At 41.3% G+C, this 14,341-nt stretch overlaps 1 protein-coding gene across 5 annotated transcripts in view; it reads left to right on the top strand.

The window, feature by feature from the left end:
• The window catches only part of LOC117364202 (sodium- and chloride-dependent GABA transporter 2-like), a 121,582-nt gene that overhangs the window by 85,149 nt on the left and 22,092 nt on the right, over positions 1-14,341 (top strand). For all 5 annotated transcript variants that reach the window (XM_033953202.1, XM_033953203.1, XM_033953201.1 and 2 more), the window contains 2 exons: positions 2,101-2,225; positions 10,799-10,911. In XM_033953202.1, coding sequence (XP_033809093.1) covers positions 2,101-2,225; positions 10,799-10,911 — 238 coding nt within the window. The remainder of the gene's footprint in view (positions 1-2,100; positions 2,226-10,798; positions 10,912-14,341) is intronic.

Here is a 14,341-nt window from a genome sequence, read left to right as displayed (position 1 = left end):
CATAGAAAAATGATGGCAAAAAAGGGCCAAAGCCCATCAAGTCTGCCCACTCTAGTGATCCTTCTCCCTAAGTTTGCTCACCAACCCCCTGCCCTTACCTCATTAGAGATCCCACATGAATATCCCATTTATTTTTGAAATCTGCCACGCTGTTGGCCTCAATAACCTGCTGTGGGAGTTCATTCCAATGATCGACCACCCTCTCAGTGAAGAAATACTTTCTGGAGTCACCATGAAATTTCCCTCCCCTGATTTTCAGCGGATGCCCTCTGGTGGACGAAGGTCCCATAAGACGAAAGATATCCTCTTCCACCTCGATACGACCCGTGATATATTTAAATGTCTCAATAATATCCCCTCTCTCTCTCTTCGTTCATCAAGTGAGTGCAGCTGCAATTTATTCAGCCTTACTTCATACGGAAGATCCTTGAGCCCCGAGACCATCCTGATGGCCATCCGCTGAACTGACTCAACTCTCAGCACATCTTTCCGGTAATGTGGTCTCCAGAATTGAACACAATATTCCAAATGAGGTCTCACCATGGACCTGTATAGTGGCATTATGACCTCTGGCATCCTGCTGATAAAACCTCTACGGATACAACCCATCATTTGCCTTGCCTTGGAGGAAGCCTTTTCCACTTGATTGGCAGTTTTCATGTCATCACTAATGATTACTCCTAAATCCCGTTCTTCCGTGGTCCTAACTAAGGTCTCACAATTTAACGTGTAAGTCCTGCACAGATTTCTTTTACCCAGGTGCATCACTTTGCATTTTTTAGATACAGTCTATTTGTTCAACAAGCTTTGCTAGAAATAGAAAGTTAGATACTTTCCAGTAACTTTTGAGCTTGTCCTTTAGCAGTAGATGCATCACTGTCCTTTTAAATTTTAGTAGTTGCCTACTATAATGAGAAGAGTTCACAAATTTTGTAACCTTTCTACGAGATTTACGCTAGCCTACTGCAGGATCATCGATGGGCAGGGTTCGAGCAGGTAGTTGATGGAATGTTTCTTAGCATTAAACTCCCTAGTGGCGATGTGATACAAATACATTAAAATTTAATTATTACAATTAAATGTATGAGATGTTATACTCGCGGTCAAATGTTTCAATAGGTTTCCCCTTCAATTCACACCAGCACAGAGGTTAAACATTTAAATATTTGTATTTATTTATTGCAACTTAATCCCCCCCCCCCCCAAAATAACAATTGAGGGTTAAAGGAAACTAAATAGGTATGTCTGACAATTGTTATCAGAAGTTCTTTAAACAAGGTAAATTAAATTTAAATATAAATGAATAGCAAAGCTAGTTTACCATTCACATGTGATCAAACTTCAATTGATTACACCATTTTAGTTAGTGATAATATTCAAACCTCAAACATGTCGTATCTTTCAACTTAATACCAACTTTGTTCCAGATAATCCAGAACTATAGGTAAATATTTGACTACCTAGGTGACTCTTTTAATAACAAACCAGCTTTCAAATTTGAACAACTACATCACGATTTCATTTCTTGGGGGAGGTGGAGGCATAATGCTGGCAATGGTCATGAAAACTTTGAGCACAGCTGACTTGAACATCAACCCCCCCTCTTTTATTAACAGGGGCTAAGATTTCAGATTATAAACTAACCTCTAAGAGAGAGGTGTGTAGGTAGATCTTGAATTAAACTTGCGAATTCAGGAAGTCAAGTTGGAAACTGTGGAGTTAAGAGTTGGCAATGGAGTAGGAGGACACTGTTGCTTAATGCTCTCCTAGAGGCACACTTTGCCAGCCATGCATGAGAGTCTTGTATGAGAGAGATTTGAATTTAATTGGTTGCTATTAATATGTAAATTTACATATGGACATTTATTGAGGTAATCCTGAAAACCCACCTGGCTAGGTATACATCCAGAAGAAGGTTGAGACTGAAAACCACTGGAGTAGGCTATGGTTAAGACCAATTTTCCTGAAGTCAGGTGGAAGGGGTGTATGGAGAGACAAATGTTTCAGTTCTGACAATTGTGCTGGCATTTTTAAACTTTTGTGTTAAGGTAGCAATAACACTATTATAAAACTGAGTGATGCCTCTCTTGCATTTCCTAGGGATTCTATTGCTCTCTGCTTCCTGAACAGCGGCACCAGTTTTGTTGCTGGTTTTGCTATCTTCTCCATTTTGGGTTTTATGGCTCAAGAACAGGGAGTAAATATTTCTGAGGTAGCTGAATCAGGTGAGTGTATCCAGTCTGGAATATCTCCAGTTTGGCAGTGATTGAGTGACTAAAGATGAAGCAATGGAAAGTGGAAATCTGGCTATTGTGATGAGGATGGACCTTTATGGAACCATAGAATTTCTTCTTCCATTTGAATTCCTTGTACTGTATTAGAATAGCCGTACCATCTATAAGCATATCTAAAAAAATTATTATAATATCATTCATGTTTTTCTGTGATTATCTGTATTCTCACTTGAATTGTAGAACATTTTTTTTTCTAGTCAGTCCTGACATGTTGGTATTATCCCTAGATCTCTCTTAAAAAAAAAAAAAAAATTTATATTCCGCATATCCTTAAATTCTATGCAAATTACAAATTATTCAGGTACTCAAGCATTTTCCCTAACTGTCCCACATTTTCTCTAATTGTCCCGGCCAGCTCCCACTCTATCTTGCCTCATCTTATATATTTAACCAATAAGTGCTCCCATGCTATAACTCAGGAGAAGAACATTAAAATTATAAGGGGGCCAATATTTAGATATCAGGAGTTAGATGGGTTGACTCCTGTGGTTGGCATCAAACCCGGAAATTTAATACTGGGCTCTAAAAGGCGACCGACATTGAATTCCTGATCTATTTTTAGCTGCTAAAAATATAGCCGGCTAAGTCAATATTTATCAACTGGCCGGCTAAGTTATAGCAGACAAGGAGAGACCTGCTATTTGTGCAGCTCTATCTGGCTATTCAAATTAGACATGAATACTACCAATGAAATCTGGCACTAACTGGCTATGTTGCATGACATAGCCGGTGACTGGGCTACCTGTTAAGCGCTAATATTCATCAGTCATCTCCCAATGAGCACGTAGCCGGCTAAGTGCTATGTAACTGGCCAGATTTGACTGCATTTCTTAGGCAAAGAGAGAGATTTACTTTGGGCTTCAAACCACCTTGACCAAAATTGAATGAGAAACATTACTCTAATACAGTGGTTCTCAAACCTGTCTTGGGGGAACTACCATACAGTTGCATTTTCAGGATATCCCTAACTTATGTGTTTAATTTGTTTTATATCCCGCCCGCCCTAATGAGTTAAAAAGGGGTTACAGGTTAACATACATAATAGTCAAAACGGGTTACAATTTGACATACATCTAATTAATACATACAACTAATACAGTTTGTTCATCCTGAATTTGCACATATAGAAAGAATTTAGTTTAGCATACACATGGTATGCATTTGATTGAGAAGTACAGACTGGATAGTCGTTAAAACTGAAGGAGGTTGATTAGTGGATTTGATGACCCGTTAGTCTGTTTAACAATGCGGAGTTACAGAAGGTGCTGGGTCTAGATACTTTCCCATGCAAGGGATTTAGGTGGAAAGGTAAGTTTTTATTGTTTTCCTAAAGCTCAGAAGCTCTTTGAGGAGTCTGATATGTAAAGGCAGTTGGTTCCAGTAGCTTTATAAGAAATGGGAATAAGATCGACATCTGGAACTCTAGAGTTGGCAGGTGCGACCAGGGGGTATTTGTTGTCGTATTTCCTCCTGTTTGGGACATGTGGGGGAAGCTTAGCTTTGGCACCATATTATGTAAGGACTTGTATGCTAGTACTAAGGGCTAGATGCACTAAAGTCAGTTGGTAATAGTGACTGGATTGCTGTTGACTGATTCTCTGGCCGATTGTGGACAAACGATCGATGTGCTACCAAGTTTGCATGCAAATGATTTGCATGAAGGTGCAAATCATTTGCATACATACCCGACAGATCAATCGCTCAGTGAGCAACTGACACATGCACAGAGCCCTAACAGCAGTGATAGGGGAAGCAGCCTCCTGTCACTGCTGTTAGAGCTTCTTTTTTTAATGGCACAGATGTTGTGCATGTGTTATACATGCACAATCTGCCCCATTTAAAAAAAAAAGAAAAAGGCCTTCTGTGCTAATGGCCCTCCCCAAAGACCCCCCCCCCATGAACCGGTACTGTGACCCATCCCCATGGCAGCGAAATGGCAAGAGGGATGCCTACTTTCTCCTGCCTAGCTGAATACTCCTGCACCATGCCCCCACCTGGTCCTGGATCCTTGTGCCACCGACTCCCAAACATCTTGAAAAAAAAAAAGGCAGGAGGGATGCCCACTCCCTTCTGCTACCAGATGCCCCCTTGAACCCCACCCCCGCTCCACGAACCCCCCTGTACCTTTGGTAGACATTGGGAGCTGGATGGAAGCACTGTCCCTCCATATCTGAGGCCGAAAGTTCAAAAATGATGGGTCTTTTCTTCCTCTGTACACCATGTGATCCATGGGAAGGGGCCTAAGGCCCCTCCTCTGTATCTCAAGTGATACATGGGGAGGGGCCTAAGGTCCTGATTTGCTCAGACCTTAGGCCCCTCCCTGTGCATCACATGGGATACAGAGGGAGGAGCCTAAGGCCCTGATTGGCTTAAGGCCCCTCCCAAGGGGAAAAACACATGATGAGCCATTTTGTGCATCAGGTCATTAAAAGCAATTATCGCTAAAGCTGTGAAAACATGTTTAGCGACGATCACTGGCTTTAGTGCATCTAGCCCTTGAAGATATAGAGTTTGACTATGGGAAACCAGTGGGCTGACAATAGTGCTTGGGAGACGGGGTCGTGGGCGTGGAAATTCTTTAGAAGTCTAATTGCTGCGTTTTGTACATGCTGAAGACGCTGAAGATATTTTTCTGTCAGTCCATTAGATAGTGCATTGCGTTCAAGCGGGAGAGGACAAAGGCGTAGAGAAGATGGATAAAGTCAGGTTTGGGGAAGTAGTTTCTTATTTTCTGGAATTGCCAAAGATAGTAGAATGAAGAAGAGACCACTTTTATTTTTATTTATTGTTTTCTCAGGTACTTTAGCTAGATTGTGAGCCTTCGGGACAGCTAGGGAAATCCAAAGTACCATTTTTATTTATTTTATTTTAATGTATCTTTAATCTATCTTCATTGTAAACCGCTTTGAACCTCACAGTATAGCGGTATATAAGAAATCAAATCAAATCAAACCACTTGAAAGATATGGTTTGAAAATGAGAGGTTTGATTGATTGAATATGAATGGAAGTGATAAGCATGTAAATCTTTCTCATCCATATTCATTACTACATACCACAAAAAACTATTCATATAATAAATACAAAATATTAAACCATTTTATTATTAAATTAAATTTTTTTAAAAAAAATATACCATATAAATGACCTCTATCAAATCACATTTCATACATATATCACACAAACGGAGCCCACCAGTTCATCCAGCCCATTAAAATTTAAGATCAAACTTGTGCAGTTCTATTAAATGTTCACCCGTATATCCATGTGTTAGCAGCAACCAAAATAAATTGCACTTAGTGTTTCTTTGTTGCATCTATTCATCAGTCAATTTGATTTCCAAATATCAAGTTGTTCTTTACAGTTCCATAATGCCATAAACTTTTCAAATTGTGCACAATGAATTGTGCCGTCGAAACCCGGAAGAGGGCGTGGCACTGGATTTTGGCATCACTGGCGCTGGTGGCTACAATTCTGCAAGTACCCTAGGCGCTGGAAATAATAGGCCTGTAAAACTCTGGCCTATATTTCCAGTGCCTAAAGGTCCTTATTAGGTGCTGGTATCTCCGATTCTGGAAGCGGTGCCTGTCCGTGATTGACATGTGGCAGGTGGCAGTTTTTTAGGTGCCTGCCATGGCAGGCTCCGCATACAAAATCAGCCCCTAAATGTATAACTCAACAAAAGCAATAGGGACTTTATGGTAGAATTTTACTAAGCCTTTAATAACAAACCAGCTTCCAAATTTGAACAACTACATCAAGATTTCATTTCTTGGGTACTTTTGTGAAGTCTATGATTACACAATGAAGAAGACAGATAAAGAAGACCTGCTGTGTCAAAATTCTAGCCCTATCTCATTAATGAATGTGGACTGTAAAATAATCCTAAACTGTTATAACACACAGTCATGGGAGGATTAATGCACATGGATCAGTCAGGTTCTTTTTAAAGCTTATAATTTCAGAGATAATGCAAGGCTACTTTGTATTATTCAGTACGAGGCTAAAGAGATTGAGATTTCAGCTATAGCAACTTCCTATGACACTGAAAAGGCTTTTGACTAAATGGAGTAGAAAATATATTGTGAAAAGATAATATGAGTTATGTTCTTTTAGATTTCTTTGTTCTTTCCAAGGTAGGGAGAACGAGAGGGCATTCTCTAAAGTTGAAAGGGGATAGATTCCGTACAAACGTAAGGAAGTTCTTCTTCACCCAGAGAGTGGTAGAAAGCTGGAACGCTCTTCCAGAGGCTGTTATAGGGGAAAACACCCTACAAGGATTCAAGACAAAGTTAGACAAGTTTCTGTTGAACAAGAACGTGCGCTAGTAGGGCTAGTCTCTGTTGGGGTGCTGGTCTTAGACCAGAGGACCGCCGGGTGAGCGGACTACTGGGCATGATGGACCACTGGTCTGACTCAGCAGTGGCAATTCTTATGTTCTTATATCCTTTATCTCCACTGTTGTTTAATTTAGGGAGTCTTTTAGTAAGCTACATTAAACAGCTAGTATGAATGTTACTACACATTAGACTGAAGTGTAGACCTGCACTAATGTGTACTGCAAGTTAAAATAGCAAGCAAAAATCCTGCACTAGCTTCTTAATGCTGGTAGGGGTGGGAACCAGGCATGACCTGGGCAGGTTAGAGGCATGGTTAGATGTGACAGCTAGTGCGCAGTTTGAACTGTGTTATTAGCTGCCATGTCATGCCATGGCTGCACTTAGCACTACCTCAAGAAGTCTGTTAGTGCAGCTGGCAACAGGTGCAGTATCGTGGCTGCACCCCCCGCTAGCCCTCTGATTCCTCCTGATACTTCTCCCATATCCCTTTACTAGTGAGTATAACCCTCTCATATTTTCTCCCAAGTAAATACCTCCCCAGCAATCAAACCCTGCTCCATGACAGAACAATGTTACCTTCCCAAATCTCTAGCCATCCCCCTCCCCCAAAGACATACCCCAGGGTCAGCAGTCAAGGGCAGCAGTATTCCCTCTGCTGCTACCCAGGTTATCATCCAAAATGGTGCCTATGTCCCCTAGTGGTAGTCTTGTGGTACTAAGGATGACCCTTAATGGTACTGTCAAACTACCGCTAAAAGCAGAGGAACTATTTTGGATGCAGTAGCCAACCTGAGTGCAGTGGAGGGGATTGCTACCATTCATGACTGCTGAACTAAATATTGTTGACCCCTGGATGGGTAGGGCTTATAGTGGGGATTGCTCTATTGAGAGGATCAGGTTGGGGAGAATTCGAGAGGGACAAACCTGCTAGGATGGAGATGCAGGAGGGGGATCAGACTTTGGGGGATTGGCTATTTAGATATTGGGGAGGGATCAGAGGGTTGGCACCATCCTTATATGCAAGGATGACTCTTAATGGTAGTACCATCAGACTACCACTAGGGGATAGAGGAGCTATTTTGGATGCAGGTGCCAACCTGAGCAGCAGCAGAGGGAATTACTTTCACCTATGACTGCTGAACCAACCACTGCTGACCCTTGGGAGTGTGGTGAGGATTGAGCTTTGAGGTGGCAGAGTTTGATTATTGGAACAGGATTTGATTATTGGGTAGATGAAATGGGAGACGTTTGAGGAGGTCTGATCTGACAAGAAAGAGGGACACTAGAAGGATCAGATTTTGAGGGGGGATCAGATAATGGGGGGAAGGGATTGGGTCAGTGAAGGAATGTGTTTTGGGGTGTGTGTGCTGTCTTGGTGTTCTAATATTTACAGACTGGGCCCCCTCCATGTTACCTGCTGTGTGCTCTCAGGCTATCTGCTAGTGCAAGTAATATGGTGCTGTACAATAAGGGGCTCATAATAAAAAAAATTAATACACCCAAAAACCTGCCTAAATCAGTATTTGGACGATCTAAAAGTCAGGTCGTCCAAGTGCCGATAATCGAAACGGGTTTTAGACGTATCTAAAAACAGCTTAGGCCTTTTCAGTGTTGCTGTACGCCCAGAGCTGAAAGGGGCATTTTAGGAGGAGTGGTGATGGTGGGATTTGGGTGGGACGTGGGTGACCTAGATATAGTCGTACTGCAAGTATAACCAAAAGTTTAACGAGACTGCCTAGACGGAGCTTATATATAGTGACTTAGGCGATCTAAAAACAAGTGGCAAAAAGGTATCCAAAGTGACCAGATAACCACTACAGGGACAAAGTACAAACCACCACAAACTTAATAAAAACGTACATGCCAGCCTCTAGAACATCAACACCTGGCATAGGAAAGCCTATTAGAGCTGCACAGAGGTGGCTTAAGGAGTCTGGGGGGTGGGCTAGTGAGCCATAGAGAGGAGGACCCAGGCGAATAAGTCACTCTAACCACTGCATTCTTGGTGAAACATGTGCACCCCCCCCCCCCAATCCCTATTGTACTGCCATATAAGTGGCACCTGCAGCCATAAGGGCTATTAGGGTTGTAGACAAGTGGGTATAGTAGGTTTTGGGAGATCACCATGACCTGCAAGGGTGTTATGGTGAGATGTTTATGTGGCACCCTTTTTGCAAAGTTCACAGCAGTGCTCTGTAAGGTGCCCCACTACTCTGTTGCCATAGCTGGTTATCCAGTCCATCACTTTGCTGGCCCCTCCCATGTCCAAAAGGTCTTGTTCTAGGCGTTTTTGACTTGGACGATTTTTTGGATGAGAATAGGGTATAAAGTTAGACGACTTAGCAGTCTGGCCAATCAAAAGGCTGGACGTACAATTAGATGATTCTCTAAAATAAAAATTTTTGGATGTATTTTTCAAGAATGGATTTTAAATGCTGCTGACTTTGGGTGACTAGCAACTTAGGCCCAAAATGGACTTAGTTGTATTTTTTTAATTATGCCTCTCCACGTGTTTTGCTCTTTGAAGTAAATGCAGGCCAGATAGTGGACAAGTGCCTTGTATTTACTGCACAGGCTTTGCACTTACCATACCTAAAGTTTTGCACTTACGTGTGCCTGCACTGCTCCCTGTGACCCTGGACAAATCACTTAATCCTCCACTGCCCTGGGTACATTAGACAGATTGTGAGCCCACTGGAACAGATAGAGAAAATGCTTGAAGTACCTGCAGTTTAAAGTGTAAAAACTTGCCATGCTTTAATAAAAGATATTAGAATCTTTAACGACTGAAATTGGATAAAATAAAACAAATTCATTGTTTCAGAAGAATTGTTTAGTTAATGGTATAACTCTTCTCTTTAAAAGCTTCAGGACCACTGAAAGCATAATTTTTGGCTGGCCAATAAAATAGTGCCTTTATTCAGCACTGTCAGGTTAAGTTTATGCAGCCAAGTTGAATCACATAAAAGTCTGCCTTCAAATTAAATGAATAACTTATCTGGCTAACTGTAGGATAATGTGAATAAATAAATGTAACATAATCAGGAGTCTGACTGAACCACAGAAGCTGAAATTTGCTTAAATATAACCAGCTATGGGGCACTTAAGTGTGGTAATTTTCTTTTCACTTACCATGCTCTGGTGGAGTCTTGAAAGAGGGATATAGAACAAGCAGTGGATGTAAATTTGATACATGGGGGTACCTAGAAGCCCACTCCAGTTTATTCAGATGCAGGCATTAAAGCAAGTGCTCAAACAGAAAAGAGACAAAAGAAAAGTAGATGTGATGAAGACAGAAGCCACTGGAGATTGCCATTCAAGAGCTTTGTACTTTGATTCATAAAGCTAAGCAGGAGTATGCTGACGACTGTACCCAGAAGTCAGTGACGAGTCACTTGCAATTGTCAAGAGTTTGAAGAATAGTGGTTTGGACAATTTGCCAGGTCTTCTCAGCCATTTGCTTACTTAAAAAAAAAAATAATAAATTTGTGGTGTAAGGGAGTAAGTAAGAGATTGTTCCAGCTGCCTAAATAGCGCTGAATATCAGGCCTAGTATGTTTGGCTTAGGTATGATGCTGTTACAGTCACAGGTATAATAGTCTTAGAAAATTTTGTTAATCTAGAGATTGGTAGATAATTTTGTCTCCCAGGTTCTTGTACGTCCACTTTTATTGTATCATTAAAGTGGCAGTATCCTCCTGGAAGGAGCTATGTTCAATAAATGGAAATTGTATAGAATTATTCTTGTGAAGTCAATAAAAATGTATGCACACTAGACAAGATCAAGCCATTTTCAAAGGGATTCTCTGCAAGTAAATGAATGTTTAAAAAACGAACCCTGCCCTCTGGGAGAAAAGGAGCAGTACTGGTGTTTGGGGCACATCCAGAGAGTTTATTTTGAACGTCATATGCACACTTCTTGGCAAGACCACAACCAAGAAAGTGATTTTAAAAGGGAAATTACTCTCTTGAAAAAAGAGGTGTGTCATTTTTTTTTTAAAGGGCGGTGTTTCCCTTTAAAAATCACCTTACAGATCTTCAGATATGTAATACCTTTGTACCTGCAAGCACTACAATGAGGCTCAAAAATTTGCTTCCCTGAGAGTTGCTCTTCTATTTATAGTTTCATTGGTTTTCTCTCACACAATTCCTGGTATCATTGCAGGGCCGGGTCTGGCATTTATTGCATATCCTCAAGCTGTCATCATGATGCCCTTTGCACCAGTCTGGGCCTGTTTCTTTTTTTTGATGATTGTTCTGCTGGGACTAGACAGTCAGGTAAAACTGCAACATTAATAGAAACTCATATACACTGTTCAGTTTTTTCAGTAAAGAATGGGCATAGAATGAGGGAATATCTTTTTTGGGTTGATCCTATGACACATTGCAATCAGGGATAGATGGTACAACTCCTTTTATCTCTTAAAATGCTAGTCTGGAATGTCTTACAAAGGTATTTTAACTTAGCTGGCCCAAAGCTGATCAGTTTGAAATGTCCCCAGCCAAAAGGTATAGTGGATACAATTTTCACAGGCATATCTACAAGTAAATAGAGACTTACCTGTGGTTAAAAAAAAAAAAAAAGAAAACCCCAAACCTATGGATATTGCCTGGGACACTGGGACAAAATTTGTCCCTGTGGATAAATGCGGGAAAGTATCTTGTGCCACTCTTTAATATCTATCTCAACCTCAGTCCTTCTGCACCAGCATTCTTCAATGCAAGGCTTTGAGGGTCTATGGCTGTGCCCATTCATACCCTGCAATGAGAGGGCATAGGATGAAGTTAAGAGGTTATAGGCTCCAGAGTAATCTGAGGAAATACTTTTTTATGGAAAGGGTGGTAGATGCAAGGAACAGTCTCCCGGAAGAGGTGGGATAGGCACGTGGGATCTCTCGGAGAGAGAAAGAGATAATGGTTACTGCGGATGGGCAGACTAGATGGGCCATTTGGCCGTTATCTGCCATCATGTTTCTTTGTTTCTATGACATGGGGATGGTTTCCCACAGTTAACCATAGGGATGGGAATAGAGACAAATTCTGTGTTATTCTCTACGGTTGTCCCCTTCCCCAGCCCCCAAAGAGTATGCCTTGAATGCAGGTTGAGAGTGCATGCACCTTTACCCTCCCAAAAAAATGAGGCAGAGATAATGTGTTAAGCTTCCTTATAAGCCAGTGGTTCTTATCCTAGTCCTTGGGACCCATCCAGCCAACCATAGTCTTCCACTTCAGGTCATTGAGGCCAGCAGCGTGCCTGATTTTAAGGCCAAATGGGATAGACATGTGGGATCTATTCACAGAGATAGGTAGGGAGGGTCATTTGGGTGGGCAGACTAGATGGGCCGTGGCCCTTATCTGCCATCTATTTCTATGTTTCTATAGTCCTTGGGACACACCCAGCCACTTAGATTTTAGGATATCCACAATAAATATGTGTGAGACAGGTTTCATAGAAACATGACAGCAGATAAAAGCCTAATGGCCCATCCAGTCTGTCCTTCCCCTCCATCCATTATCTTCTCTTCTCCCTAAGAGATCTCACATGCCTGTCCTATGCTATCTTGAATTCAGATAGTCTTTGTCTTCACCACCTCCACTGGGAGACCATTCCAGGCATCTACAACCCTTTGTGTAAAGAAGTATTTTCTTACATTACTGCATGAGTCTATCACCTCTTAATTTCATCCTGTGTTCTCTCCTTCCAGAATTTTCCTTAAATGCCACAGAGGTATTTAAATGTCTCTATCATATCCCCTTTCTCCCATCTTTCCTCTAGAGCAGTGGTCTCAAACTCAGACCCTTTGCAGGGCCACGTTTTGGATTTGTAGGTACTTGGAGGGCCGCAGAAAAAAATAGTTAATGTCTTATTAAAGAAATGACAATTTTGCATGAGGTAAAACTCTTTATAGTTTCTAAATCTTTCCTTTTGGCTAAGTCTTAATAATAATATTGTAATTTATAGCTAAAGAGACATATGATCAAGAAAGTGTTTTATTTTACTTTTGTGATTATGATAAACATACCAAGGGCCTCAAAATAGTACCTGGTGGGCCGCATGTGGCCCCCCGAGCTGTGAGTTTGAGACCACTGCTCTAGAGCATACATATGAAATTCTCTAAGTCTGTCCCCATATAATATATGACAAAGGCCACTAACCAACTCTGTAGCAGCCCTCTGCACTGGCTCCATTCTATTTATATCCAAAATTGCACACAGTACACTTCTCCCTCCGTATTCGCAGGGGTTAGGGGCAGGGCCGGCCTGTGAATATGGAAAGTCGCAAATAACTTTTAAGGTCGACTCTGACCCACCCCTTCTCCCCTCCTGCATTCCGGACCTCCCCAGACCTTACCTGGTGGTTTCGTGGTGAAGTAGGGGCAGGAGCAATCTTTCTATGCTCCTGCCCCGTGCAGAGCAGTCAACAAAAATGGCTGCCATGAGTTCCCGTGGTCTCACAAGACTACAACGGGAACTCACGGCAGCCATTTTTGTTGATAGCTTTGCAAAGGGCTAGGAGCCTAGGAAGATCGCTCCTACCCTGCTTTACCGCTAGACCACCAGGTAAGGTCTGGGGAGGTCCGGGATGCATGAGGGAGGCAGGAATGGATCAAAGGCTGTCTTTAAAAATTACTATCGTTTGGGAGGCAAATACTCGCGAATAACCGAAGTCGCAAGTTCTAAACCCACGAATTAGAAGGGGGGAGTGTATTCCAAATGGGGCCTCATCAAAGACTTATACAATTGCATTATCATATCCCTTTTCCTACTGGCCATTCCTCTCTTTATGCACAAAAGCATCTTTCTGGCTTTGACCCTCGCCTTTTCTACCTGTTTTGGCACCTTGAGATTGTCAGACAAACCCCCCCTTTTCTTCTGAACACAAAAGTTCCTCGCCTCCTATACTATACCTTTCTCCTGGATTTTATTTATTTATTTAAAACATTTTTAATCCACCTTTATCCAAGGTGGCTTACAAATTTCCATACATAATAAAATAGGCAAGAAAGATTAGAAGAAAATACAAAATGACAATATTTTTGCAGCCCAATGCATTGCCTTCATTATATGCAATTTACTGCTTGCATATTATGGGCATTCTTAAGATTAGACTGGCTGGGTGTGTCCTGAGGACTGAGTTGAGAAACCGTACTCTGAGCCATGCTGAACTTATCAGGGTGCTGTAACAGTTGTCAGCTAGGTTCAGGGGGGTATTGCAGCATCATTGAGAAGAAAACTGGAATTTTCATGGTCTGTACCTACCCATCCTTATGCCACACTGAAGTGAACATTGTATACAAAGTTATTTATTCTATTTCAATTATCTAGGTAAATATATCCATGAGAGATGGGAAAAACTGTTCAACTGACCCACCTTTTGAGTAAGCAAAGTTAAAATGCTTCTTTTAGAAATACTGAATATGGTGAGAAAAATAATCTTCCCGAAAAGCATGGAATTGTTTCATATAAAAGCCTTATTTTTAATGATTTTCACAGGCAAAAGCAACTTTGAAATAGCATCAATTATTCACCAGTTAATACATCATAGTAAAAGGTGTATTGTATGCCAAGAACAGATGTGTTTCAACCACATAATTCTCCCTCAGGAATAGGCATGTACTTTTTCATAAATTCTAAATGATGATTGTTTTATTCATGGTTTAATTATTATTATTATTATTTTTTTTTTTTGGGGGGGGGAGGCAGAATA

The sequence above is a fragment of the Geotrypetes seraphini genome, chromosome 7, assembly GCF_902459505.1.
Source record: "Geotrypetes seraphini chromosome 7, aGeoSer1.1, whole genome shotgun sequence".
Classification (NCBI taxonomy): Eukaryota; Metazoa; Chordata; class Amphibia; order Gymnophiona; family Dermophiidae; genus Geotrypetes; species Geotrypetes seraphini.
The sequence above is the reverse complement of the archived record's forward strand: the minus strand, read 5'-3'. Positions and strand labels throughout refer to the sequence as shown.